The sequence below is a fragment of the Oxyura jamaicensis genome, chromosome 26, assembly GCF_011077185.1.
Source record: "Oxyura jamaicensis isolate SHBP4307 breed ruddy duck chromosome 26, BPBGC_Ojam_1.0, whole genome shotgun sequence".
NCBI classification, from domain to species: Eukaryota; Metazoa; Chordata; class Aves; order Anseriformes; family Anatidae; genus Oxyura; species Oxyura jamaicensis.
In genome coordinates, this window is record NC_048918.1 from 3,531,942 (window position 1) to 3,559,529 (window position 27,588).

The 27,588-nt window shown below is 63.2% G+C and overlaps 1 protein-coding gene and 1 long non-coding RNA gene across 2 annotated transcripts in view; one reads left to right on the forward strand and one right to left on the reverse strand.

Moving 5' to 3' along the window:
* The first annotated feature begins 2 nt into the window (after positions 1-2).
* Positions 3-27,588, forward strand: part of SOX13 (SRY-box transcription factor 13) — a 27,778-nt gene continuing 192 nt past the window's right edge. Inside the window, 17 exon segments of the mRNA XM_035346987.1 lie at positions 3-22; positions 20,902-21,103; positions 21,696-21,801; positions 21,947-22,033; positions 22,347-22,519; positions 23,144-23,212; positions 23,333-23,447; positions 23,527-23,609; positions 23,704-23,863; positions 24,099-24,208; positions 24,291-24,387; positions 24,477-24,620; positions 26,816-27,032; positions 27,122-27,140; positions 27,142-27,195; positions 27,197-27,426; positions 27,559-27,565. Coding sequence (XP_035202878.1) covers positions 20,903-21,103; positions 21,696-21,801; positions 21,947-22,033; positions 22,347-22,519; positions 23,144-23,212; positions 23,333-23,447; positions 23,527-23,609; positions 23,704-23,863; positions 24,099-24,208; positions 24,291-24,387; positions 24,477-24,620; positions 26,816-27,032; positions 27,122-27,140; positions 27,142-27,195; positions 27,197-27,397 — 1,836 coding nt within the window. The 5' untranslated portion in view covers positions 3-22; position 20,902 and the 3' untranslated portion in view covers positions 27,398-27,426; positions 27,559-27,565.
* Positions 17,827-18,077, reverse strand: LOC118178488. Its single transcript, XR_004756166.1, has 2 exons — positions 17,987-18,077; positions 17,827-17,951 (listed from the first exon to the last, which is right to left on the reverse strand). It is a non-coding gene; the product is annotated as an uncharacterized LOC118178488 (long non-coding RNA).

The window sequence follows — 27,588 nt, forward strand, 5'->3', positions numbered from 1 at the left end:
CGTCCCTGAACGTCCTGCCCAGGTATTTCTGCTCTGCACCAGCCGGGCCCCAACTGCGCCTGCAGCCCCTTCCCACCCCCAGCTCTGTTTTCCTGCAGCACCACAGTTTGCTCGGTTTTGTGTTACTTATTTATTTTATTTTTGGGGTTGAGCTCTCTCTGAGCACTGGCGGAGAACTGGGCTGCTCTCCCCGCAGAGCTGTCCTGGAGCATCTTGGATTTATTATGCCCAGATTAGAGGCTGTTAGCTGCGGGTGGACCGGGCTCCCTGCAGCAGCAGGGCACCGCCAGCGCCGCGCGGGAAGGCAGCACGGGGTGCCCGGCTGCTGGAAGCACCTCGGAAATGGCAAGGAAAAATCGTGGTGTTGGGGTGGAAATAATTTGTAGGGTGATCCCCGGAGCTCACCCACCACCCTCCAGGGAGCAGGGGGGAGAGGCTGGGGGCTTTGGGTTTCTTTTCACGGTGATTTTTTCCCCCGTGGCCCAGCCCTGTTCCCACCCCGAGCCCCAAAACCAGGTCCATGAGCTGGAAATAAGTGCTCTGCGCAGGAGGCAGGTGCAGGGGGCAGCACAAAGGTGGTCCAAGGCCATCACGTGGGGGTGTCCCCTCTTTTGAAGAGGACGGGGAGCAGGAGGGAATAGAGGGCTGCCAAATTCCCCCGCTTCAAGATCTGTCGGTGCTCGGAGGAGACCAAAGAGTTCCCTTGGAGCTGACGGGTGCCGATGGGCAGGGACGGCTGCGTCGCAGCTCTGGGTGCGGAGCACCCTTGGTGTGCCGCATCCCCCCGGGCCTCGGGATGGAGAAGCAATGGGGTGAAGCGAGGACAGCCCCGGAGCCGCCGCCGAGTTTCCAGAGAGTTTGAGCTCCTCCGTTCGCATTGTCATATCAGCTCGGGCTTTTAATGGGCTGCAGATGTGCGTCTGTCTGCCTGCGTGTGTGTGCGCGCACCCCCACGACGCCGGACCACAACGCGTGCGCGTCCCCGAGGGTTGCTCCCAGCCCACTCTGGTGGCACGGCATGGCTGGGGCTGCGGTGCTGGCCCCACAGGGGTGCTCCCAGCCCCTGGCTGGCCACTCCCTGGCCGTATGAGGGCCTTTTTTTGGGGTGGCCAGGGCCAGAGCTGGCTGAGGGCTGTGGCAGCGTTTTCCTCCCTGTCTCTCCTAGATTGCCGCAGGAGGAGCACGGGGCAGGGGAGCCGCAGGGCAGCTTGTGGGGGTGATGCTTTGCCCCCCGTTTAGCGATGGTTTTGCAGCTTTCCCAGGCTGGTGAGGAGCGGAGCACATGCCCGTTTGCAAACAATGGGCCCGCTTCCGCGCAGGAAGCAAGGTCGGATTTGTTCTCCCTGCTTTGCCCCCTCCGGCCAGTTCTGAAGGGGCCAAGCCATTGTCTGAACCATTTCCATGACTCAGTCAACAGCATCCTGCGATCTGGAGGCCGGGACTCACAGCCAGCACAAAGCAGGAGGCATTGCTCCTGCGGCCAGGGGCCCCGCGGGCTGCACCGAGGGCTGGGGGGGCTTGGGAAAAGGAAGGCGAGCGCTGGCCGTGCCTTTCCCCTCCGTGCCCCCTGCGCCGGCGGCAGCGGGATCTTTGCCCCCACCAGCTTTCCTGGTCCCCCCACCCATTGTCCCAGCTTCCTTCTGCTGAGGGAAGCAGAAAGCTGGGGGAGGAACTGCTGGGGAGCAGCCCTGGTGCCTTGCCCGGGTGCTGCCAGGTAGGGAGAGGTGGAGCAGGAGCCACGCGAGCCCACTGAAGGGATGGGGACCATCCCTGCACCATGCTGTCCATCCTGCCACCTCATGCCGATGGTCATGGAGATGCTACGTGGGGCCTGGGGATGCTCCATGGGGCCTGGGGATGCTCCATGGGGCCTGGGGATGCCACATGGGGTCTGAGGAAGCCCCGTGGGTCCTGGGGATGCCCTGCGCCAAGGTGGAGAGGAGATGATGCAGGTGGAGCTGGTGTGGCTCGAAGGAGACGTGGGCAGGAGCAGAGCCAGGCTGGGGACAGGGTCCCTGCGTGCAGAGGTGCTGACCCCCTTGGTTAGCCACATGGGCTCCCACCTCCCAGCACCCGTCCGGGGGTGATGCCGGACCCAGGGGTTAACCCTGAGGTTAACACCGGTGGCAGTGGCCAGGCACCAGGCAGGGGAGCCACCGAGCCACCACGGCCACCGCCGGCAGGAAAGGAAAGTGAAAGTCCGTGGCTGCTGCTCCGGCCTGGCTGTTGCCATGGCGACCCGAACAAAGCCTCGGCTCCCTCTTTTTGGCTCAGTTTTTTGGTCCTCAGCCCCTTTGTTAATTGTTTTCCCGGCCAGTTCGGGGGATGCGCCTCCCTCCGCCCCCGGAGCGGCTCGTGGGGGCCCTGCAGGGTGGCCGGGGCTGGTTGTCCCAGCGGGGTGGCCAGGGGGCTTCCGAGGGGCTGGGGGGGGGGACACAGATAGTGGGGGGGAGCCACTTTTGCATCCTGCCCTGCTGCAGGTTTGCTGCACGGCTCTCTCGGTCTCAGTTGTTCCATCTGTGAAATGGAACCGTGTCGGAGCGCTCCTGTGCGTGCTGGGCTCTGCAGAGCCACCCACCCGCCCGCCTCTGCTTCCAAATCTGCTGGGCTCTGGGCTTTGTCCTCTGGGGGGGATGCCAGGGGGATGCCACTCTCCCCGATAACTTCTTGCCTCGCTCTTCCTTCTGTGTTCTCCCCACGGTGCGTGTCCGGCCTGGCTGGGGGCTGGGCACCGCGGCTCCTCTCATTTTTTTTTGTGATGGTCACTGCAGAGGTTTCCCAGGGCGAGGGGTGGGCGTGGGGTTTCGGTGCCCAAACCCCTCCTGAAAACCCATTTTTATGGTTAGTTTATGGCTGCTGGGAGAGCTGGGCTGCTGCAGCTGCACGGGGAGCGGGCGGAAGTCCCCGGAGCCCGAGCTGTTTGTGCTGTGCTCCTGGGCCGGGATGCAAACAATGTCGGAGAAAAAGAAATTCCCATGGAAGAGAGCGACGGTGCGGGGGGAGGAAACGGCTTCGAGTCAATGGGAATTTTCCCCCGCTGGCAAAACGTAAACAGTTCTCCTCCGATGTTGACATAAGATTGTAAAGATTTCGGTCGTGTTTGTCAACACGTGTTTGCCCAAGCAAGCCCCTCGCCCTCCCGCTGGAGCATTGCTCCAAGCGTGGTTTCCTCTGGGACCGCGGGCGGTAGCGTTCCCGGTGGACCAGGGACAGCCAAGGAGGTCCTGCAGGGCCCCGTCCCCCTCCTGCCTTCCACCCCCCGTGCTTTGGGGTCTCCCTTCCTGCCACCTGTGCCCTCTGCACCTTTCCCCTTTAGGAATTAAATCCCCAGGTCCCCAAAGGGCCACTTTGCGTTGAGCAGGATGGCACCCAGCGGGAGCTGCGGGTGCTGGGGCACGGCCGCTGCAGCCCACCGGGAAGGGGACGTCCCCGCTCAGAACGGGGACGCGGGGGACAAACGGAGCCCCTGCTTTGTCCAGGCTCTGTCGCTGTGCGTGGGGGCCGTGGGAGCTCCCGTGCAGGTGGGATGTGGGGTACGGGGGTGTTTGCCGAGGCACCCCGCGGTTCTTTGGGGGGTCTCAGCCCCCCACCCCTCTCCCCCCCTTCCCCAGGACTCCAGGCTGGGGCTGCCGGCGGCGTCACGCGTGGGCGCCCTCGCGGGCCAGGGGGTCCCGAGGGGAGGGGACGGGGCAGAGGGGCCGCCCCGGAGCCGGCTGCTGGCTGGCTGGGCTGCTGGCCCTCCTCCTCTTCCTCCTCCTCCTCCTCCTCCTCCTCCTCCTCGCTCCCTCTCTCCGCCCGGCGCCGGGGCAGCTCCCAGCGGAGGCGCCGGGGACATGGAGCGGAGCTGAGCCGTGCACGGCGGCACCGGAGCCAGCACCAGCACCGGAGCCGGCACCAGAACCGGAGCCAGCACCAGAACCGGCACCGGCACCGGCAGCGGCGGGGACCCGGGCGCAGCGCTGCAGCGCGGCGGAGCCGTGAGTGCGGCCGGGGCAGGGCCGGGGGCAGGGGGCACAGCCCCGGGAGGGGTGGACACGGGCACGGCCCCGGGTGCTGAGCATCGTCCGGGGTCGTGGTCCCCGGCCCGGGTTGGGTTGGGTTGGGTTGGGGGGGACCGCCTGGCAGGACCCCCCCCTTCACCACCACAACTCCTTTATTTTTTAAACAGAAGGGAAAAAGGGGAAAGGGGGCTCCGGCTCCTTCCCCGCAAGGCCCCCTCCCCGCTGCGAAGTTCGGGGGCTGCAAACTCTCCTCGCAGAGCCGTGCGGAGGCGAGGGGGAGCACGGCGGGGAAGGGGTTAAACCACGGAAACCCCTTTTCCCCCGGGCACAGGGCTGGCAGGCAAGGGGTTAACCCATGGACATCCCACCCCCATGCTCGGTGTCAGCCGTCTGAAGCCCCCTCCCCAGGACCCCCCCGTCCCACCCCGCTGGGAAGGTTTCTCCTGCAGTCCCCCGGTGGGACATGTCCCCACGTCCCCCGGGCGCACAGCTCCCATCCCTGCTGCCTCCTGCTTTGGCGGGTGGGGGGGGGTGCGGGCTGGCAGCCCCCCACCCCCACCCCAGACACGGCGCTGGGCTTGGGGAGGGGGTCACCGCCCAGCTGGGCACGGACAGACGGACCCTGGACAGACGGACACCGCGCGCCGGCACACGCCGGGCACCGCGCACCCAGCCACAGGCAGGGCCCAGCACCGTGCCCACGAGGTCCCGTGGGGTTTGGGTGCCCGTGGGGCTGCTCAAAGGGTGCTGGTGACTTGGCAGCACCGAGGGTTGCAGCCTCGGGGTCCCCCCCACCCCTTGTTCCGCAGGGGATGGACGCGATGCTGCTGCTGTGCCGGAGGGGAGAGGGGATTTCGGCCGTGTGGCAGCATCGCTCCGGCCTCCCCTGCGTCCCTGCGGCACTGTCGGGGAAGCGTTGGGAGTCCGGGCAGGAAAACTTGCCAGCGGTACCACGCACGGGTGGTTGGCGGTCCGACAAAGTGCTTCAACAAACCGCAGCAGCAGCAGCAGCAGCAGCGCCCCGGCGCGCAGGCAGAAGGAGAGCTGGGGAGCGGGGTGAGCGCCGCTGTGTGCCGCTGGCTGGGACCCCACAGAGGCAGAACCTCGGCGCCGAAATTGCGTCCTCCCCAGCAGCCGTGTCAGGTCCTGCCCGCGCACCGGAGCAGCGTTTTGGGGCTGTTCTGGGGAGATTTGGGTCTCTGGGGGCTGTGGGAGAGGAGCTGCTGTGGGCTGGGGGGTCCTGCAGCTGCTGGGATGGTGGAGAGGGCTGTGAAAGGGCGGCGGGGGTTTTGGGGGGATTTCACCCCAATCTGGGGTAACCCCTCGGCTTGGGTAGCACCTGCAGCAGGATGCGGCCCCTGCGTGGGGTCTGGGGAGTTAAACTTGGACAAAGTTAGAGGTGGAAGAGACAGAGAGGTGCATCCCCCAGGGAGCTGTAAATGAGCGGTTTTCATACGAAATGCGCAAATAAATGCAAAGCTTTGCTTCTTTCCACCTCAGCCTAATGATTTCCAGTATTTTACGCAGGGTTTCTTTGCCAGAGAGGGATGCTACCCAGGAAAAATTACAGACCGTGGCTGCGTATTGTTCAAGTCTCAGTTACATCTTGTAAGGTACCTTCAGCACGGAAAACACTTGACTTCCAAGGCAAATCTGGAGTAATAGATTTTAGGAGTGAAAAAGGACCATTAGCTCAGCTAATGTGATTTTCTCCACAGCACAGACCAGATAATATCACTCAGTTACTCTTCTATTGAGCCAATAACTCGCGTTTGTAATTCATGCAATTTCCTTTTAGTTCAATTTAATTTTGTGCAGAATCCATTCTGTTGACACTGATACAGCGCATTTATTTATTTATTTTTGAAAGCCTGCGATTTCAGAGGCTTTGTGTTAAAAATAGCTGCTGTCCTTTGACAAACGTGGGCAGGCTACAGGCAGTTTTCGAAATCGTCGGCGAGCGACGCGTTCGCAGCAGCATCTCCCTCCTCGCTGCTTGTTTGCTGCCCTCCTGCTCAGCCCTCCGGCTGCGGGAGCGGGCGCTGGTGCGCGGGGGCTCGCGCCGCGGCTCCCCCCTGGCATCACTTTTGGCCTCATGTGCAGGAGGTGAAGTCCCTGCCGAGCAGCAAAATAGGTAGGAGCAGAGATCAGAAACTTTCACAGATTTATTATCCTTTGCTAAATGCGTTTTCTGGAGGAAGGTGCTTTGGGTTGGGACTGTTGGGCACGGTTTTCCTCTCCAAAGCAAAGCGCTGCCATTCCCCGTACCTCCGACGTGCCTGCTCTGTGCTTGCTTCTTCTTTTTTTTACCCTTTCCATATTGAAGCACCCAAATCTCCCTCTGGGCAGCCCTGGGAGCAAAGTTTGTTCCGGCCACGGGCTGGGGGAGACAAGATGTCCTGGGGCGAATAGCTGGGCTTTTTGTCTCCCTGCCGAAATGTCCACTTTAACGGCGGTGCCTGGGGAGCTGTGCCATGGCACGCGGGACGGAGCGAGGATGGGGCAGATCGTAAACTTGTTATTTGCTGGAGGGGATTTAATCCGTCCATGGGACGCAGAGGAAGGGCTCCGCTCTCTGTGCGAGGCGCACAGCCGCAGCAGCACAGTAAATCTAGCCTTTCAGTGGGTTTATTTTTATATTTATTACTTGCTTGGGGGGCTCCCGGGGCGTGCACCCGAGCCTGCAGCTCACGCTGACCTTCACCTTCCTGGAACTGAGCCACGCTGGGGCCAGGCACCGCCACCGAGGCTGCAAAGAGGTCGGGGATGGGAGGCTCTGGGAGCTGGGAGCGCGCTGCAGAGCGTTTTGCACCGCCAAGGTGTGTGCCTTGGGGCGATGGGGGGCTCGGAGCCCCCACAGCTGCAGGTGGGCACGGATACGGGGCCGGGCTGCGTCCCATGGATGAAGCATCCTCGGGGCCATGGGGTTTGGAGTTCGCTGGCGAGCTTGTGGGGTGGCTCAGAGCATCCCCACAATGAGGGTGGTCCGCAGGGCGCGGGACCTTCGCTGTGCCGTGGATGCTGGCTCACCCGAGCTGTCCCCATCTCATCTCCACCACCCCTCCCGTTCTTTTGCTTGAGACTAAACCGAGCAATCTTGGAAGGATTTTGGTGTGGTTCTCATCCACCCTCGGGGCTCTGTCCCTGCAGACCACAGGGACCTGGGGGCTTGGGGACATCGGGGCTTGGGGACCGGTGGCTCACGGCCGCCTGCTGTCCCGCGTGAGCCCGGCTTTGTGTGGCCGCTGCGAAGCCGCGCTCCTGCTTGCTCCAGCTCCATCCCATTGTAAACACAGCGCGGTTTTGTGTCGGTCCGGCTTTGTGTGTGCAGCAAGCAGAAAGGCTTTTATCACCGGAGGGACAACCTTCAGCAGGCAGCGGCGGCCGGTGGTGCGGGCGCGCTGTCGGTACGGCTCTGCTCTGCCTTTGCGCCCTGAAAGTTCTCAGCCGGGCTAATAAAACGCACAATGTTTATTTTTTCCTTTAACAAAAATAATAATAATTGGGAAAAAAAAAAAAAAAATCCACTCAGGGGCAGGGCAGTTGCTCCCGACAGCTCTGGACAACGCCGTGGAGGAAGCCTGCTGGCCTCTTTTGTTCTCCTCTGGTGCGGCCGTGCTGCTGAGCGTAGCATCGCTACAAGCTGCGAACTATTGATGAAAGATGTTTGTTTCGTTTTCCCTCTGCTAGAAAATACCCACGGCTCGGAGCTGCCCGGTTTTGTGTGTCTGACAGCAGCTGGGTCTGGCCAAGGGGCTGGCGGGGGACTTGCCGGAGACGCGGTGGCCCCGGGGTTGGGCGGTCCCTGCCTGGGGGTCCGTGGAGCCCTGGCCAGGCAGCGCCGGGCTGTCCCGAGCTCTGCTTGTTTATTTTTCACCAACTTTGGAGTTTTTGGTTACATTGTGCTGCGGGGAGGAAGACTTGGGATGCTTAAAAAGTTTTACATGATGCATCACTGGTTTCCACCCAGTTTTAGCCCAGTAAAAACCAGACGAAAGGGAAATAAATTAGGGCAGCTTGTGACAGTCCTGCTGGAGAATATCTCGGTGCCTTTACCCCGTCCTGTGCCTTTTGGAGAGTATCTCCAGGAGCCAAATCTGCTCCCTCCAGCCGTGCCCCCGGAGCTCCTCGGTGCGAGAAACGCATGGGTTCCCCCAGCGCTGCTGCTTCCAGCAGGAGGAAAGTTGGCGAGGCCAAAGGCATCGACTTTTGGAACATTTTCCTTGGCTTGGAAGCCCTCCCTGCCTCCCTCTCACTCCGCCGCGCCGTCCCCACCTGCTCCAGGACCATATGTCCCAAGCTGGAAGCGCTCCAGCCCCGAAACAAGGGCCCTTGGTCTGTCCAGTCCCACCAGTTTGGCACCGGTGGGGGCGAGGAGAGGCTGAGGAGGTGCAGGGGGCACCTCTGGCTGGCGTCAGAGATGCCCCAGCTGCTTGGATGGGGCAGTAAAAAAAAAAAAACAAGCAGGGGACGCAGTGGCTTGGCCCGGCTTCCACAAAGCTTTTGTGCGAGTCGGCCAAAGCACACGCTTGGAGGGGAGCAGGGCACGGAGACACTGCCAAAACTGCCGTGACCCCTTTGCCTCCGAGCACCACACCAGCACCTTGGAGCCAGGACAGTTTTGAGCTGCTTTTAGCTAAAAATGTGTTGGTTTTGAAGGAGAAAGCCGCTCCGGCGGGCGTTACGCTAGAGGGAGGCTGCCCTCCCCGCCGCCTCGTCCCGCTCCCTTTGCAGCCCTTCCCCTGAAGAATGCCGACCGGGAGATGGCTCCGAAATGTTTGAAATTCTGCCTCGCCATTATTTAATGCTCCATTACCAGCCAGGCCCGCTCGAGGCATGCGGCCGTTACAAAAGACGCGGCCTGGTGGCTGCGGAGGCCGGGCAGCCTCCCCCCTGCGCCTGCCCCCGGCTGCCTTATCGGAGAGGAACGAGATAAGGGGGCTCATCATTAGGGCAGCCCTGTGCGCGCTCGCTGGCCCCGGCCAAAATCTGCTGGCCTGAGTCATTATTTTTTTTTTTAATTGTGGCTGGCGAAGGCGGCCGACGGCCGTTCGGCGTCTGCTGGGAGGAGCGGGCACGGTTGTAAATTAAATACGACAAGGAGAATTAAAAGAACGTGGGGTAGCAGGGAGCCCAGAGGGGGGCATTTGATCCTCTTTGCCCTTGCGAAACGGGGTTATTGCGGTCTGGGAGTCTGGAAAGAAATAGGAACAGGTCGGGAGGAGTACCTGGAGGCATTGGCAGCCTCTCCGCTGCCGCGGTCCTGGGGCTGTCGCCTTCCCCGCGCCGCAGCCCCGGTGGCATCCTGGGGGTGAGAGCCAGCGGGGGGCCCTGGGTGACAGCAGCTGCTCTGTGTGACCGATGGGGCTGGCGCTGGGACACAGCAGAGCCTGGCCGGGGAGCTGCTGGTGCAGAGCCAAGCCGTGGTGGCACGGGGACGGGCAGAGAGGAGGCTTGTCCTGGTGCCACACCGAGCGGTCGTCACCCGCGGGGCTGTCACCTCGTGCCACTCCTGCCTGGGTGCCCCAGGGGGTGCAGGTCTGCAGCATGCGGCCCTCGGACCCTCGTAGTCTTCTTTTCTCCTGGGTGGGTGCTGGTGGTGCAGGGCGGCTCCGTGTCACAGCCTCGTTCAGAGAAAAAGCAGAAAAAGCAGAGGTGGGTGGTGGCGGCGCGCTGGGTTGCAGCGGGCATGCGGAGCCCGGGCTGCTGCTGGGCTCCACGCTCAGTCCCTGCTGTGCCAGAGACACGTCCTGAGCACCCCCTGTCCCTCCTGTCATTGTCCCATGGCTGGCAGGGGGCTTCGTCCCCGCTGTCCGGTGTGGGGTGAGCATGAGAGCGGCAGGGGTGGCAGCATTGGTCCTCAATGGCAAGTGGTGCTGGGCCGCACGGGGCTGGAGAGGAGAAAAAGTGCAGAGAAGAGGAGAGGAGAGAAGAGAGGACAGGACGGGACAGGACAGGACAGGACGGGACAAGATGGGACAGGACAGGACAGGACGGGACAAGATGGGACAGGACAGGACATGACCAAGGGCTGAAAATCAGCTGGGAAGGTGCTGGGCGCACAGCTCAGCATCCTGAGGCCACTGCTGCAGAAACTGGGGACGGGGCAGGGCTGGGACAAACCCTTCAGGGCAGGGTGAGCAGGGCAGCGGGGATGGAGGAGATGGAGCGGGTGTGCACGCGTTTGCATGTGTGTGTGAGCCGGGCAAGGGGAAGCCACCTCCTGCAGCCCCTCTCTGCCTGCCGGGAGCTCCTGGAGCTGGGGCCCTGCCCTGGCCCAGGGCGGCAGCCGCCTGCCTGCCCGTCGGGGAATGCCAGAGCCCGGCTTATCTTTTGTCTGGAACAATAGAGGGCTCGGCCCTATTGTTCTACCTTGCACGCCCAGCCGGAAAGCGAGTCCCCTGGGGCAGGGGTTGCACAGGAGCTGCCTCTGGGGCCGCTCGGCAGGGGGGGGTTGGGGGGGATTTGCTGGCAGAGCTGCCACGGACACAGACATGGACACAAGACATGGACATGGACATCCCCATCCCCACGGGCTCGGCAGGTGAATTCCCCAGTGGCTGAAGGAGCTTTCCTGCTCGGTTTTCTCACCGTGATGTGGGCTCCGGGGAAAGGATGCCAGGAGCTGGAGGGTTAGCAGGAGGGTGGCCTCTGGGGGACCCAGCCGTACCTGCGTGGGCTGCAGCAGGGCAGTGTTTGCCTCCCTCGGAGGCTCTTGGGCTGCAGTTTGGGTGTTTAGGTGCAATACCAGCCCTTGGGCTTCCTATGCCCAGCTGCAGCGCTCTCAGCCCCAGCCGACGGTGTTCGACACCCCATCCCCAGACCGTGCTCAGCCTCTTTTTGCTGCCTGAGCTGCACCCGTGCAAAAAAAAAGCAGCGTGCAAGGCAGCGGGGCGTGCACGCCCGCGTGTGTGTGCGCACAGAGCAACTGTGCGGGCTCCCAACCCTGCTAAAGCCGTGCAGGACCCAGCCGGGACGAGGCACGTGGAGCCCAGGGGCTGCCAAAGCCCTTTGCTGCAGGCCTGGGGACCCGAGGGGAAGCGGGGACACAGCGGGGCGTGGGGGGACAGGTGGCACCGGGGCTGCACGGGCACAAAGAGCCCCTTGTGCGCTGCGGGACACGGGGGTGGCTGGGGGCAATCGGACACCCCCTTGTAGCAGGGGAGAGCCGCCTGCTTCTCGCCGGAGAGTCTCTGCTCTCGGCTTCGCCGCGTTTTTTGTTGTGCGCTGAAAATAATCCTGGCGGGGCAGGGGAAGCTTGTCCCCAGATCTCTCGGCGTGACCAGGATTTCGTGGGCTTTATCTCCTCCGAAACGAGCGGGGAGAGGGGTGAGGCGTGAACCCGGCCGTGTGGGGTGGTCTCGGTTTGTGGGGTGGTGGCTGCTGGATCCCTTTAGCCCTGCGGTAAATGGGGGCCCTGTAAATGGGGGCCCGTTTAGCCCCGGCAGCTTGCTCGTTTCCGTGCTGGTTGTGGAGCTCTGCAGAAGCGATGTGGTGCTCAGAAGCGATGAGCTGGGAGCGGGAGCTGCCCCGGTGCTAATTTTGGGGATGGTTTAACCGATGCCAGAAAAGCTTCCAAAAAAAAAACGTGCTTGGGGTGGGTGAGTGGGGAGGGAATGAGATGGTAGAAATGCAAGGCTGGGAGGCATCGGCCGGATCCCTGCACCCCGGCAGAGGAGGTTTCATGGAGGTGTGAGCCAAGTCCCCATCCTCATCCCTGTCCCCATCCCTCCGGGCTTCCCTGCCCGCCTTGATGACACTTTGCAAGCCCAGGTGGTGCTGCCTGGCCCCAGGATGGGGACAGCCCCAGTGCTCAGCCGGGTCTGCCCCGTGAGCTGTCCCCTTCTTTTCCCCAGCACTGCGTTTGGGGTGAGCTCCATGGGCACATGCGCTCCTCCGCATGGCCCCTCCACAGAGGATCCCAGCACCTGCAGCAGGATGGGTGCGAGCTGAAGTAATGGTAGCAGTTTTTTTGGGGCACGAACCAGCCCCTCTGATTTCTCTCTCGCACTGAGCCGCTGCATTGCGAGCCCCGTTGCTGCTGCTGGAGGCACACGGAGCAGTGTGGGGACGAGCTCCCCGCTGAGTCCTTACCACGGGGGCCTGAATCCGCCCTGTAAATTAAATCAGAGTAACGACATCTGAACGACTGCGGCTCGTGCTAATAAGGGAGAGAAGCCAGGCCGAAAGCATCTTCCTCGGGGGTCTTCATCCTGACCTGGCCAGCCGTGACCGCCGAGCTGAACCACGGCGGGATCGGGGCTCGGGTCGCCGATAGCGGGGGTGCGATGGTTTGGGGAGGGACAACGAGCAGCTGCCGGCGCCGGTGCTTGGGGCTCCTTTTGCTTTCGCAGGGAGCCTGGCCATGGCACCGGCGGCTCCTGTCACGCCGGGAAAAATCTGTTGTCCAAATGTCAAATGGCCCCAGCAGCTGGGAGGTGGCGGCAGCCCCTGCCCCGAGCCCGAGCAGCAGCTGGGGAAGGTGAGGTGGCCTCGGTGGCGCCTCTGTCCCCCGGTGGCCAAGCGAGCCAGCACGGCTCGGGCGCATGGACCTGTTTGCTGCAGTTACAAAGCCACAGAAGGTGAAACCGAAGGTTTCCGGCACGCTGCAGGCGGCTGGGTTTTGGGGAGCAGGCAGAAGCGTGCGAACGTGGGGTTTTGGCTTCGGTGCCACCTTTGAGGCTCCCCCGAGCTCCTTTGGGTGCTCGCGTGTGAGCCTGGCTCACGTGGGAAGCAGGAGGGCGAGCAGACCCCCCCGAGGGAGTTCCCCGCCAAACCTGGGGGCAGCTGGAAAAAAATGACATTGATGGAAGGTGTAAAATGGCACGAGAAGGTCAGCAAGGGTTGAGAGAGGGGGGTGCATCGTGCTCCGTGCCATGCCCGGGGGACCCTTGGTCCTAAAGTACCCGGGCACAAAGCTCTGGTACCGGGTGAGCCGAGCGCCTTCGGGTAAGAGCCGGAGAGGAAAAGGGTCAAACGTCCTCGCCCCTCCGTCATGCGATAGGAAAGTATTGTTTATGAACAAGTCGAGTCAAACGTGCCCCGTGCTCTGCCTGGAAATGCTGAGTGAGTGAAATTGCACAAAAAAAGTGCACCGAGATTGGCCCCCTCGATAAGCCCGAGGGCCGTGCCTGGGTGCGGAGAGGCTGCGAAGGAAAGGAGGGCGACGGCGCTCACCGCATGGTGCCGGGTGAGTTGGCCTCGTCCTTTGCGTCCTGGCTCTGCTCCCCTTACAGGAAGGGTTTATTTACTTGCCTTTCCCCCCCCCCTTTTTCTTTCATTTCTTCCCCATGATTGTTCGTTTCCAATCGATGGCGTTGAGAGAGGTGGAGGGGGGGGGGGTGGCTGAGCAGGCTGCTGGCTGTATCGATGGGGAGGGGGAGGCACGGGGGGGTTAAGGGGTCCTGGGTCTGGGAGAGGCGCTGAGGACCTCAGCCGGGTCCTCTGCCCCGTGGGACGCTGTTGGTGGGGCCGTGGGCCTGATCCTGCCCCCCCCCGCAGGTGCCTCGCGTGAGGGCTCGGTGCTGAGGACCAGGTTTGCTGCGGCTTCCTCCACCAGCAAGCCTTCTGCGAAGGAGGAGACTTGGTTAAAAATTATTTCTGGTGCAGAAAAAAGGAGAGAAAGAGTAAATACGTGTTCTTCAAAGTTCCTCTCTCCTCCTGTTTCCCCTGCATCTTGTTAATGTGATATCTGAATCTCCTGGGCTCGTGATAAAGGGGAAGAAAGGAAGGGCATGGGAAGGGGATGCAGTAGGAAGGGGGTCTTGGAAAATATTACAGTTGCAGGGCTTATGGTTTCCCCTGGAGCATGTAGACCTGCAGGGGAGGGTAATTTTTTTTTCTTTTAGCCCTTCAGAAGAAAGCACTTCTCTCAAAGACCTGTGAGCGAGAGCGCTTTGAGTGCCGGTGCGTGCAAAAGCGCCGCTGCGCCGAGCCGCGCGGCTTCCCGCCAGCATTGAGCAGGGTGCAGAGCTCTGCAAAGGCTCAGGAGGGGCTGCTCCCCCCCGGTTGTCCTCATCTGCTGCCAGCAGCTCCCCTCGGAGCCCCCCTTTCTCCCCAGGACTGGGTTGCAGCAGGTCCCCCCTTGATGCCACCGACTGTCCCCTTCTGGTCCCCCTGCTGCCGGGCACGGCGCGCGCTAAAGACATTTTCACGCCAACCTGGGCGAGAACCCCATCCAGCTGCAGAGCCGAGGCCGGTGCACGAGCTTTCCCTTATTGATACCAAAAGGAAAAAAGAAAAAGAAACAACAAAAACCCCGCCGAGTGTCTCGTCCCAGGGCCAGGAAGCGGGGATGACCGGCCCGGTCCCCTGCCCATCACGTGGGCAGCCGCTGGGACTGTTCCCCGCGCCCGGTTCCCCCTGGGCTTTGCAGGGCTTTAAATAATTCCAGCGCGACGGAGTTTCCTCCGCTTCCCTGATGAGATCACTCCCCGCCTAATAAATCTCGCGGCCAGGAAGTTCCACCTGATGTGCGGTTTAATTTTTCCCCTACTTAAACCCATCCCGTCACTCATCTCGGTAAAGGAAAAATGTGTTTGGGCCGGAGCTGCGAAGGCGGTGGACCCGTGCCAGTTTACACCCCGAGCCTGCTCCGGCCGCCTCTTTTTGTTCAATTTTCTCCTTTTTTTTTTGGCTCGGGTGCTGCTGTCAGGGGTGCAGTGGGATGTGGTGGGCTCTGCCGGCCGGGCTTACAGGAGGCTGCGTCCCTGCACAGTGCTCAGCGCCTGGAAAACCCCGCGGCAGGAGCCGGCTGCTTCCATCTCTGGGGTGGAAACATGCAGGAAAATAACACGTGCTGCTCGCTGGGCTTCACCTCCTGCTGTGGCAGCCTCGGGCTCGTTCTTATTCCTTATTTTGAAGCTTTTCCTTGAGCTAGAGCTTCACAGCAGTGCACCCGAGGGCGGGCAGAGCATGAGTCCGGCTTTTGCGTCCTTAGGGTAAGTGCTGGTAAATCAGATGTGATTTAATCCCCCCCGGGCCAGCGCCCTGGGGCTCTCTGCTCGCTGTCGGGTGTGGGGGGAGCCGGGGTTGGCAAAGGGGGGGTCCCAGCAGGGCCCTGGTGCTGGGAGGCAGCGTGGGGAGGGAGCAGCTGAGTAAGACAGGAAGGCACCGTGCCGTGATGCGTCCCTCTGCCATCTCATAAGAAACCAGGGCAAGGTGGTAAAAGAAACCTCAGAAGCCCGACGAAAGCAGCACCAAGCACGCTGGAAATTGTTAGTAAGAGGGGCCATCGGGAGGAGGGGAAGCGGCGCACTTCAAACCTGCGCGGGCTGGACCAAATGGGCTCCGGCACCCGGAGAGCACCCGCAGTGCCTGGAAATCACCATTCTCAGGGCAGGGTTTTGCTTTCCCATTCCCACACCGAGCACCCCACAGGGCTGCAGCATCACCTTGCTGCTCCTGCCCGCTCCCGTTAACATTGGGCTGCCTCCTCCGGGCACGGCGTGGCTCCGTGGGGCTGGGGCACGGTTCAAGCCCTGGGGTTATTCCACAAACCTCTTAGGAAAGTGGGACCTGAGCCCCCCGAGGGCAGGGCTCCCCTGGAAGGACTCCGTCTGCTGCTGCTCGCAGGCGCTGAGCACAGCCCGGGCCCTTCTCCTTGCATGGGGTAGCTCCGTTCTGTCAAGCAACCCAGATCCTTTCCTTCCCCTCTGCCACAGCCCCAGATTCATTTTTTTCTCCACCTTGCTCGTGCAGATCCTTTAAGCGAATGTAGCGATGAACGCATTTTTCCCTCCCGCCCCAGGTTTGGAGCAGCAGGACTGATTAGATTTCCCCCGAACATCTGAAGGGCTCCTCGGCCGGCATGCGTCAGCGAGATCTGCCTCTCGTTAGCAGTCCTAGGCTCAGAGGCCTTGGAGGAAGGCAGGTTGGGTTTGGGGACAGAATGACTAAATGCTGTCCTGGCTGCTTGTAATTGCTCTGGGGTTAAATCTTCCGAGGGCCGGGCAGCAAAGAGGAGCCGGGCATTTCTACTTTTCATCTCAGTAACGGAGAATCGGTGCTCCCCGCGCGAAGGCGGCCGTGCCGGAGCTGTGACAATGCGAGCCCTAAAAGTGAAGGGGAAAATCCTTCCCCTGTGGGGCACGAGGCCCGGCCCTGTGGGACTGGGGCCAGAGGGGACCCGGGTGGGACCTGGGTGCTGGGGGGGGTGCAGGTGCCCCTGGCTGGGAGTTTCCATGACGCTGACGCTGTCCCCGTTGTGTCACCGCTTCACCCCGACGTTTCCGGAGGCTGGTATCCTCCGCAACGGCGACGTTGGCTTCGGGGAGCTGCTGGAGGCTGGACAAAGCGCCGTCTGTTTCGCTTGGGCGGTGGGAATCCCAGCTCTCGCTCAAGCTGGGGCTTTGCCCGTGACCCCCCAAGGCTTTGCCAGGACAGAGAGGGGCCGGTGGGGGCCGGGGGTGGGTCTGGGACAGCGAAGGAGCCGCCGCTGGAGCAGGACGTGGAGCAGGGATGCTCATGTGGGCATCATCCTGCCTGCAGCAGGGCTTGGCCGGCAGGCGTCATCCTGCTGCCCTGACCCACACTTGTTGGGTGCTGACCGCAGCCACCGGGCCGTTGGCCTCCCCGAATCCCCCCCCCCGGGTTTTCGGAATCCCCCCCCCGGCTTTCCAAACTCGCCCTTCTTGGCACTGGTTTTGTGTTTTTTCCAGCAAGCCAAGCTCTCAGCAGCCTTCTGGGAAAACGGAGGCCGGGGCTTTCCGTGGGAGTGCCGGGGGCAGGTGAGGTGTTAGAGAGGATGTGTAAAGCCCGGGCTCGCCCGAACGCAGCACGTTTCCGCTGCTGCAGCACCTCGGTTTTGGGGGCAGGATGGGTGCGAGCTGGGGACCGAGTGCCGCTGCTGCTCCGCATCCCCCCCCGGACACGTGGAGCCGTGGCCGTCACGTGGCGGTGGCGTTTCTACTGCTGGATAAGTTCGGCATCCAGACGTCTTCTGGGCTTAAATCCTGCTTTTTCAGTAAATGCCGGCGTCCCGCGCTTTCTTGTTGCTGAGCGTTTCTGGGTGGCGATCCTCAGTATTTGTGAATGGGTCTGTGCGAGCGCCCTAACGGCGATTCCTGCGGCAGCCTGGCTGCCAGCCACGCAGGCTGCGCTTCCCAGCTCCGCCGTGTCCCCGCCGGTGTCCCCAAAGGTCACCATTTCCTCCCGCTAGTGACAGCAGAGCGGTGGGGACAGCAGATACGCTTTAGGGCGAAGGGCCGGAGGCTGATGGCAATCCCTCGTGACCCCCCCAGCGCTCAGAAAGGTGAGAAGCAAAGACACAACCCCGCTATTTGACACCCACCGGAGCCCCTCTCCCATCGGCTGCCGGCTGCTGCCCCCTCTCCAGGCAGGAGCCCACCGGGGGCCGTGCCACATCCCCGCGGGATGGCAACCCCGTGAACTTCCCAGCCGGGGGCCTTCACCTCGGCCACCCCCGCGGGCACGGAGCAGCCCCGGCAGGAGGAAGCCATCCGTTCTTTTATGTGCGAAGGCACGCTGGGCGGAAACGCTTGGAAAGGGCCCCGAAAGGACATTCCAAGTCTGGCAGGAAAGCGGCCCGCTCGTCTGGCAGGAGACGGGCTATTGTCTGTGCCGGTGGCCGGAGGGATTCCTTGGGCCTGTGTGGAAGGAGAAAACCTGTGCTTGGCATATTTTTTTTTCCTCTGCCCTCTCCCAAGGGGGTGCCGGGGGCACAAGCGTGGTGGCGGCGACGTGTGGCCCTTGCCCGTGGTGCCTTCATGCCACCCTGGCTCTCGGTTTCCCTCGGGTTTTTGCCCTTGGCCACGCTTTGTGCTTTCTCCCTGGCTGGGGAGGGACGTATGAACTGGTAATTTTCTGCTGTAATTGTGTAGAAAGAGGAAAAGAAAAAAGCCGACAGCCTCCCGGCTCCCCTGGTCTACGTGATGGGGCCAGGAATAAAATCGGGGCAGCCCAACTCGCCCCGTCAAGCACTGGGATGCTCTCCCCGTGTCCCACCCCTGCCGAACCCTTGGCACTGCAGTCCCATGGGGGGCGAGCAGGGGTGCAGGACCCAGCCTGCTGCTGCGCTCAGCCTCTCTCCTGGGCCCAAAGGAGGTGGAATTGCCCAAATGGGATCTCCTGTGTCTGCGCTCCGGCAGCTCGGGGGACTTTGTATGTTTGTGGCTTTCTGCCCCCCCCTGCACTCGCTGGTGTTTTTGCGAGAGTTTGGGTTTCACCGAGCCTCAGCGCGTGCGCCCCAGCCCTGCTGAGCCGTAGGCAGCCGTGATGTGAGCAGAAACCCTCCGTGCCCATCCCACAGCACGCTTTGCAGCTTTTTTTTTCCCCCCATTTGTGCAACTGGGACAACCAACCCTCAGGCAGGAGAGGCTCTGGGGACCGGGGGGGGTCAGCAGGAGGCACACTCTGATCCCCCGACCATGGTGCCAGGCTGCTGCCGGCTCTGCCCCTGCCCCTTGGAGCCGTCGTGCGACGCAGACGGGGCAGATAGGATCAGCGTGCAGCCAGGAAGGGTGGCACGGCACACGGGGAGAATTGCAGGACGTGCCATTGAGGGGTGCTAACGGAGGAGGAAAGCGGCACGGCAGCGGGCTGTCGCCGTCCCGAGGTAGCAGCCCCTTGGGCGGGAGGTTTAGCTGGCACAGAGTGGCTGGTGCCTCTTGGAGGCAAGGTGAGCAAGGGGGTGCTTGCAGGGGATGGGTGTTTTAGGGCATTGCTGGTCGGAATGAGCCCCCCTCGTGCTGCCCAAAGGCTCCTGGGGACACCTTACCCCCCCCCTGTGGGCTGGTGGCACTCATTTGGTGCAAATCCTGCCCGCGCTGTGACTCCCCAGGCGGGCACCTCTCATCCACGCGCCGTTCGCTCCGTTCCCCTCCGCCCTTCATTAAACGGGAAACATGAAAGGTGAAGATCTGTTACACGAAGACGCGTTCCCGGTGCCAAGGCAATTGTCCCCGTCCCTATTGTCTGCGCAACAGAGGAGCCCTTGAGCTGAGCACCTGAGACTGCCGGCACAGGCCTGGCACAGAGCGAGCCTGTAACAAGATAACCGTGCGCTTTTCTCCTTTTTCTTCTCCCTTTTTTAGAGATATATATGTATTTTTTTCTGTTCGGCAAACCGTACAATAAATGCACAGCGAGGCCCCTTTCAACAGCCCCCTGTTAAAGCACCAGCCCCATTTTAAGAGTAGACTTCCAGTGGCCCCCGGAGGATAAGGACAGTGGGAAGGTGACCTGCCGGAGGAGGGGGATTTGATAGGAGATGTGGTCCGGGAGGGCAGAGCAGGGGCAGGAAGGTGAGGAGCGGGGTTTTTGCCTTTAAAGACGGGCTGAAGGAAGGCGCAGGGGTGCCGTCAATGCTTTTGCTCTCTCCAGGTTCAGGCTGTTTCTGTTGCTGCTCCCCCAGCTCCGGTCTGTGCACGTGGAGCTGCGCTCAGCACCCAGCCAAACTCCGTCTTTATTCCCATCTTTATTCCTGCATCTTCCCCTGAATTAAAAAAGCACCTGGGGCAGCGACCACCATGCTTTGGTGCCTCAGTTTCCCCACCCGCAGCACGGCGAGAGCGCAGGACCGTGGGCCGCATCCTGCCCCTTGCTGCTCTCCCAGCTCCGGCTCCCGGCGGCTCGATGGGTGCAGCACCCGCAGCCACGGGGCACGGCTTCCCGCTGGCTCCCCGCCATCCCCTTTTCGGTGCCAAAAGTGCCCGTTTCCTCCCCGGCCGAGGCATGCCGAGGGCACACGGGGTGTGTTTTTATTCTGGCGGGGCTGGGAGGGACGCACGGTGGCAGTGCCCGGGGTCCCCTCCTGGCCGCCCCCCCGAGGTGGGCTGGGGGCAGGAAGGGGCGACGCGGGCGGTGCTGCAGGATGCGGGCAGATCCCGTGCGATGCCGGGGCCGGGAGGAAGCCCACGAGCCCGGCGAGCGCGATGATTTGTTCAGAGAAGGGCAGGGAACTGAGATTAAAAAAAGCCCTGCTAAGATCAGAAACTCTGGCGCGCACAGTGCCCCATTGTTGAGCTGTCACACTTCCCTTTACTTTATTGCTTTTGTCCAACACCCTATTGTTCCACTTCCTTTTGTCCCCTATTCAGAGCCCTGGCTTTTCATTACCCAGCCGGCCTTGTTGTTTTCGTTTCTTTTGTTTGAAGTTCCTGAGAGGAAGGTTTTATTTTCAGCGGGTTGATTAATTCGCAGCTTGAGCTGGCCTTTGTTTGTTGTGTCACCGCTGCCCCGAGTCGGGCAGCCGGCTTCGGCCCCCAGCCCGAGGCACCCGGCTCCTGTTTTGGGGGGGGGGGTCCCGAGATGCTGGGGGGCAGGCGTGAGCCCCCAAAGGGTGTGGGTCTTGGGGGGTCCCTGCTGTGATGGTGAGGACCCCCCTCCCCATCACACCGTAGCCCCTGTGGTCCTGCACCCTCCAGGCTGGATCCCGGCGGTGTAAACCCCGTCAGTTGTGGCCTTCTTTCCCCTTTATTCCTCCCTGAAAGGCGAGCCTGGGGAGGGCGATGCTTGCTGCCCTTCGTGCTGTGCAGCCTGAGGGTTGGTGGCCCAGGAGGGGAAATCCCTGCTAGGAGCACCGCACGGGGGTTCTTCCCCTTGCCCCCGTGCAATCCCTTTGCTTTGGTCCCAGCTTGTCCCATTTGGGAATTCGGCCTCTGCCACCCGGCACTGGCAGACCCCATGGGAAAGGCCCCGTGGCGATGCTCGGTGTCCCCTCGGGTCACTTCAGAGCCCCTTGGTGCCCAGCCAAGGGTCAGCAGCCCCGGCACGGTCAAGGAAACCCCGCGAAACAGCTTCACCAAGAGCATTGCCCCTGCAAACCACCAGCACGGAGCACCTGGCTATGGGGCAGGGCTGGGCAAAGGGGTTCCCCTGCTCTTGGCAGGGGGGAGCAGAGGGACCCCATCTCCCCGCTGACGGCCCCGCCGCCCTGCAGGATGTCCATGAGGAGCCCCGTTTCTCCCCACCTGGAGCTCGATGGGGCGGGCAGCATGGTGAACTGCACCATCAAGACGGAGGAGAAGAAGGAAGGCGGCTACGAGTCCCCGCCGGGGGCTGCCCCCAGCGCCGAGCCCCGTCCCAGTGATCCCCCGGGACCACCGCCGAGGGAGGGCACGGACCCCCAGGCCCTGCCACAGGTGGGTCCCACGGCTGTCACCCCCCCCTCGTCCTGGCCTTGACCGAGCCCGGGTCCCACCGGGCTGGCAGCGCGCTGCATATCCCGCCCCGGGCAGACAGGGGTTGTTGTTTCCCCGAGCTTTTATTCCTCATCCTGAGGAAATGAAGCTGAAACCTGAGGCTCCCCCAGGCTTTCTGGCTGCTGCCGATGCTCTTGGGTCAGCCCTGGGATTTGCCTTTGGCGTGCAGCCTCCGTGCCTGCAGATGTCCTCTGCACAGAGCCCTAGGGCCACCCTCTTATTTTCCCATTTCAGTTGCTCTTGGGCATCCTCTCCCCCTGTCCCGTAGCCTCCCAGGCCCAGAGGAGCGGGGCAGCCTAAATAAATAGCAGCAACCTCCTGCAAACAAGTCCTGGCCGCAGGAGGAGCGGAGATGCTCTCCAGCGGGGCTGCTCCCCAAGGCTCGGGGACGTGCTGCAGGGTCGCGTGGTCCCGTGGCCAGCCTGGTGGGGCTGGCTCTGAGCATCCCGCTGGCTCAGCACCACCTTCCCGGAGCCCCGTGGATGTCCCCATCCGTGGGAGCCTCCTCCAAGTGACCCCGTGTGTGTGGCAGGAGTCCTGCTCGCCCGCCAGCGATGCGCTGGAGCCCCGGCGCTCGGCCTTCGAGCCGGCTGTCAGCGGCCAGGAGAAGCTGGACTTCAACAAGAACTTAAAAGAGGGTAAGAAAAGCTTCTGTGATTTACCCCCTGGCTGTTTTCGGAAAGATTCGGGGTGGCACTCGCCACCCCATGCTGAGCCTCGGGCTGTGCTCACGTGGCTCTCGTCTCCTTCCCTCCTGCCCCGTGTGCCTGCCGCTGGGGACAGTGATGCCAACCATCGAGAAATTGCTGTCCAGTGACTGGAAGGAGCGGCTGCTGGGCCGAAACGCTGCCGAGACCAAAGAAGTGAAGGGTGAGGTCCCCTCCCTGCCTCCTCGGTGCCCGCGGGGCCGGCAGCTTTGTGTTCCCCCCGCCAGCAGGAGGGGAGGTGTGCGCGCAGCTTCGTGCGTTTTGGTATTTCGTAACCAAAATGTTCGTTTGATTTTTTTGGGGGGAGGAGGGTTCCTGGTAAAAGCTTGTTCTGATGACACGTAGGGGATGATAGAGCACACCGGGGCTTGTAACCGCCCCATGCATGGCCCCCTGGCCACCCTTCGCCCCCCCCGATGCTTCTCACCCTTCCCGAGCCCCTGACCCGCAGCCTCGTGGCTTCTTCCCTGGCGCAGGAACCCAGGAGAGCCTGGCGGAGAAGGAGCTCCAGCTCCTCGTCATGATCAACCAGCTGTCCACGCTGCGGGACCAGCTCCTGACGGCGCACTCGGAGCAGAAGAACATGGCCGCGATGCTCTTCGAGAAGCAGCAGCAGCAGATGGAGCTGGCGCGGCAGCAGCAGGAGCAGGTCGGCTCGGGTGCCCGCGCGGCCGTGGGGCAGGGCAGCCTGCTCGTGGGGACTGTCGGTCCCTTGGGGATGGACACAGGCACAGGACTGGGGGACAGGGAGCAGGGGCAGGGTCCCCCTAGAAGCGATGGGGAGGTGGCTTTGGTGGCGGGGGCTGTGGGATTTTGGCGTCTGCCCAGAAAATGTCCCTATTTCCATGCCCATCTCAAGACTTCCTAAAGCGCTTCTTGTTACTGGGAGGCTCGGTTGTAGCTGTCCATCCTCCTTCTGCCTGCTGAGGACGGCAGCCAAAGGAGGTCCTCAGCATCACGGGCCCTTCCTGACTGCTCTCTCCTCTCTCTTTGAACATTGATTTATTCCTCAGCAGTGGCCCAAACGATGCCAAGTGCAGGGCTGGCACCCCTGGCACATGGGGTATGGGTGACACGGCCCCTTCCCAGCCTATTTCTCACCTTGTGCCTGTCGAGGTGGCTCAGGGGCAGCTCAGACAGCACCCTACCCACCCACGGGAGCCCACGGGAACCCCCACAGCCTCCGCTCTGCCGGCGCAGGGCAGCGGGTGCCCCACTGGGGCTCGGGGCTCCCCATTCCCGCGGCTCAGCCCCGCTGTCTCCCTCCTGCCAGATCGCGAAGCAGCAGCAGCAGCTCATCCAGCAGCAGCACAAAATCAACCTGCTGCAGCAACAGATCCAGGTAAAGGCGGGGAACACCCCGGTGCCACCCCGCAGGGCCAGGCCGAGGGGACGTCGCCCGCCTGCGGTGGCCCATGGGGGTCACCCGGCCTCTCCGCTCCTCTCCCCCTCTTCCCTCCAGCAGGTCAACATGCCGTACGTCATGATCCCCGCCTTCACCCCCAGCCACCAGCCTCTCCCCGTGACGCAGGACCCCCAGATAGCGCTGCCCATCCAGCCCATCCCCTGCAAACCAGGTGAGCGGGGTCCCCGGGGCGCAGGGGCACCCTTTGGGGTGGCCTCGTCCCCCGACGCCTCCGTCTCTGCTCCCCGCAGTGGATTACCCCGTGCAGCTGCTGCACAGCCCCCCTCCTCCCACGCTGAAGAGACCCAGCGGCTCGAGCCACCTCCAGATGCAGGTACAGCCCCAAAGCATCCGTAAAACCCCCCAAAAAACCCACAGCTGGGGGCGCAGGGGCCGCACATCACCCTGCCTTCCCTCCTCCGCAGCAGGAGACCTCGCAGCCGCTGAACCTGACGGCCAAACCCAAAGGCTCCGAGCTTCCCAGTGCCTCCAGCTCGCCCAGTTTGAAGATGAGCAGCTGCCAATCCCTCACGCCAAGCCACGGGGCTGCGAGGGACCTGCAGACCAGCCCGTCCAACCTGCCTCTGGGTGGGTTCCCAAAGCCGTCACCAACAGGGGATCCATCCTGAGCCCTCCCCCGGGCACCTCCCAGGGGCAGGAGGCGTCTCCGCTCCGTGGGGTCCCATCTCGCTGTGGTGGGCAGCAGCCACCCGCGGCTCCATGCGACCCCACAGGCAGCCCCTGTTGGGTTTGCCAGGGCGGGACGGGTGCTGCGGGGTTTTTGGGTGCTGATGCTGACGGGCGCTCCGGGGTTTGCCACCAGGCTTCCTGGGCGAAGGCGATGCCATCACCAAAGCCATCCAGGACGCGCGGCAGCTGCTGCACGGCCACAGCGGGGCCATGGAGGGAGCGCTGAGCCACCCCTACCGCAAGGTGAGCCAAACCCAAACCCAAATTTCCCCCCCCCCCGGTGGGTCTCCGTACGAGGCATAACATCCCCTCCGCCTCTCCACAGGATCACGTCGGCATCGACGCTTCCCCGGTGAAGGAGCGGCTGGAGGAGGCCCCCGCGCACCGCCTGGACGAGGCTCTGCTGAGCTGCGAGATGGACGGTAGGGCCGGGGGGCGGGCAGCAGGTCCCGGGGGGCCGCGCCGCCTCCTTCCCCTCGCCCCCTGAGCCGGCCCCGGCTTTGCCTCGCAGGCTCGCGGCACTTCCCCGAGTCCAGGAACAACAACCACATCAAGCGGCCCATGAACGCCTTCATGGTGTGGGCGAAGGATGAGAGGAGGAAGATCTTGCAAGCCTTCCCCGACATGCACAACTCCAGCATCAGCAAGATCCTGGGTGAGTGCCCCGCGGCCGTCCTGCGGCTGCTCCCCTTGGGTGGGCGGCCCCGGGCTGTGGTTTGGGGTGAAATGAGGAGCAAAACCTTCTCCTGGCGCCCCGGTGCACCTGGGGACAAGGCAGCAGGGCCCTAAAAATGTGTGACAAAGGCGTGCAAAGAGGGACAGGGGGAGGTGTGCAGGGACACGCAGCGTGTCAGGGACGGGGACGGACCCGGACCTGCTGCATTTGGCCACCTGGGGTCCCTGGGTGCTGCTCACACCAGGGGGTCCTGGGTGACCATCCCATGGGTGACCGTCACCTGCTCGCCCTGCAGAGCACCGGCAGGGTCCTGTGGGGCAAATTCCTCCTCTGGCTGATGGTGCCCTGGCCAGTTCTGGAGCCCGGCACCATTTTATTGCCATCCTCTCCCACCGGCCTCCACCTGAGCGCAGCACCTGCGCCTCCCTCGATCCTCACCCTTCCCTGCACCCCGTGGTCCTCCTCATCCCTCCGGGATGCTGCCTCAGCACTCCGCACCCTCGTCGGTGTCTGTAGCAGCAGCGGCCTCATCCAGCCACGTCCCAGCCCCGTGACTCTGATGGTCCTGCAGCAGCTCGCTGTCCCTCCAGCCCTTCCCCGAGGCCGTTTCGCCCCAGCCTCCGGCTATTAAAAGCGAGCGGTGCGGTCTCCAAAGAGCCCGTCCCAAGGGCCAAGCCGAGCGTGCGGCGGCGCAGCGCAGCCCCGCTGTGGGTTACCTACAGCACACGCACCTCGCTCCGCCGCCGGCTCGTTTTAGCAGCTCCGCTTGTTAAAGAAGAAATGAAACAACCGCCAGGCTTTTCCCTTTGGGGGAACGTGCGGGCAGGATCTGCTCGCAACCGCCGGGGGCCTGGGGGGGTCTGGGAGCGGGTGCTCTGTGGTGTGCTGGTTGCTCTCACGCTCGATGGCCGTGGCTTTAAATAACTGGCGCCGTTTTCTGCCTGGCAGCCGGAGCCGCTCGCGGGTGCAAATTTAGCAGGTGAATACCTGCAGGCGAGCGGTCCGGGGCCGGTGCTCCCCCGGATCGGGGGTTTGGGTTCCTGCGTGCTCTCCGGCACGGTTGCTCCTGAAAACGTGGGTTCAGCACAAAGGGCTGAGCAGGTGGAGGAGGCCTGAGCAAGGTGGACGTGGGGCGTGCCGCGGCTTCCCTGGGATGCCCGGCTCGTGGTGATGCTCCCTGGGGAGCTGGGCTGGGTTGGGGGGAGAAGGAGATGCAAGGGAGGGATGGGGAGGCTCAAAGAGGATTTTAGGGCATGAGGTCTGTGGAAGTGTCCAGCCCAAAGCCCTGCTCAGAGCCCTGCTGACTCCACAGTCAGACGAGGATGCTCACGACCGTGTCCTGTTGACCCTGAGCATCTCCACGGCTGGAGATCCCACATCCCGCTGGGACCTTGTCCCAGGGCTGCACCGCTCCCAGCGGGCTGGATCCTTTCCCTGCATCCAGCTGTGATTTCCCTTGTGGCTGCTGCCTCTTGTCCTCCACTGTGCACCTGTGAGAAGAGCTGAGCTCGGTCTTCCCCGCGCCCCCTTTACGCAGTCACAGCCCCTGCGCCTTGTCTGAGCCATCCCAGCTCCTGCTCCCTGGTGGCCACCGCTGCAGCACTTCCACTGTGCCCATCTCTCCCCAGAACCAGACACGGGTCAGATCCAGACCTCGGTGCAGCACCGAGGGGACTGGTTCCATCCCTCCCCAGCCTGGCCCCGGCCAGCACCCTTTGTGCTGTGCCCCTCTGTGCTCTCCTGCCTCGGGCGCTGGCGGAGATGACAATAGGGGTCAGCCAGCGGGGGAATTCGAGTCACACGCCGGTGTGCAGGCTGTTTTAGCTGCAGCACCTGCTCGCCATACCTTGGAGATGGGAGAGACGTGAAAGCTGTGGCCGGAGAGGTGCCAGGAAGGTCAGGGCTGGGGGCCAGCTCCCGGCACGCCACTGGGCCGGCTGCCGCCTGCGGCACGGGGCTCCCATGGGTGCCATCAGCCCTGGATCCTGTCTCACCTGGGGCAGCCGCATCTCCCCAGGGCCCCACGGTGCATGCAAATTCAGGTGTGTGCAGCACGGGGAGCGTGCACGAGCATGAATCCCCCTCTTGCCATGGGTGCGCGCGCGCTGGGCTCATTGCAGCAGGTGAGGGGAGCCGCGGCACGGCAGGGGCTAAGCGTGCCCCTCTCCGCGCAGGCTCCCGCTGGAAATCCATGACGAACCAGGAGAAGCAGCCCTACTACGAGGAGCAAGCCCGGCTGAGCCGGCAGCACCTGGAGAAGTACCCCGACTACAAGTACAAGCCCCGGCCCAAGCGCACGTGCATCGTGGAGGGGAAGCGGCTGCGCGTGGGCGAGTACAAGGCGCTGATGCGCAACCGGCGGCAGGACGCGCGGCAGGGCTACTTGATAGGGTAACGCGCATGGGGTGGGGGCAGCGAGGGGGTCTTGTGTGTCCCCCCCCCCCAAACCCTTCCGGTGACTGCATCCCCCTGTCCCGCAGGCCCCAGGGCAGCCAGATGCCCCCCCGCCTCCTCGGACGTGCTGTACCCGCGGCCGGTGGGCATGCAGCTAACGCCCCCCCCTGATGGAGCACTACCTGCCCCGCAGCATGGACCCCAACATGCCCGTCATCGTCAACACGCGCAGCCTCAAGGAAGGCGACGGCGGGGACGACGGGCACTCGGTGGCCGACGGCGAGATGTACCGCTACAGCGAGGACGAGGACTCGGAGGGCGAGGACAAGAGCGATGGCGAGCTGGTGGTGCTGACGGACTGAGGGGGGGGGGTGGGTGAGGGCGGGGGGCAGGCAGGGCTGGCGGCCCCCCCATGGGACGGGATGCGCTGGGAGCAGAGGAGGAGCTGCGATGAGGAGGGCAGGAGCTGCTGCTGCCACCTGCCTCGCTGTCCGGGTGACCCCACGGAGACAGCACCTGCATTTTTTGGGGGGGGGGGGGGGGGGGGCCCCCC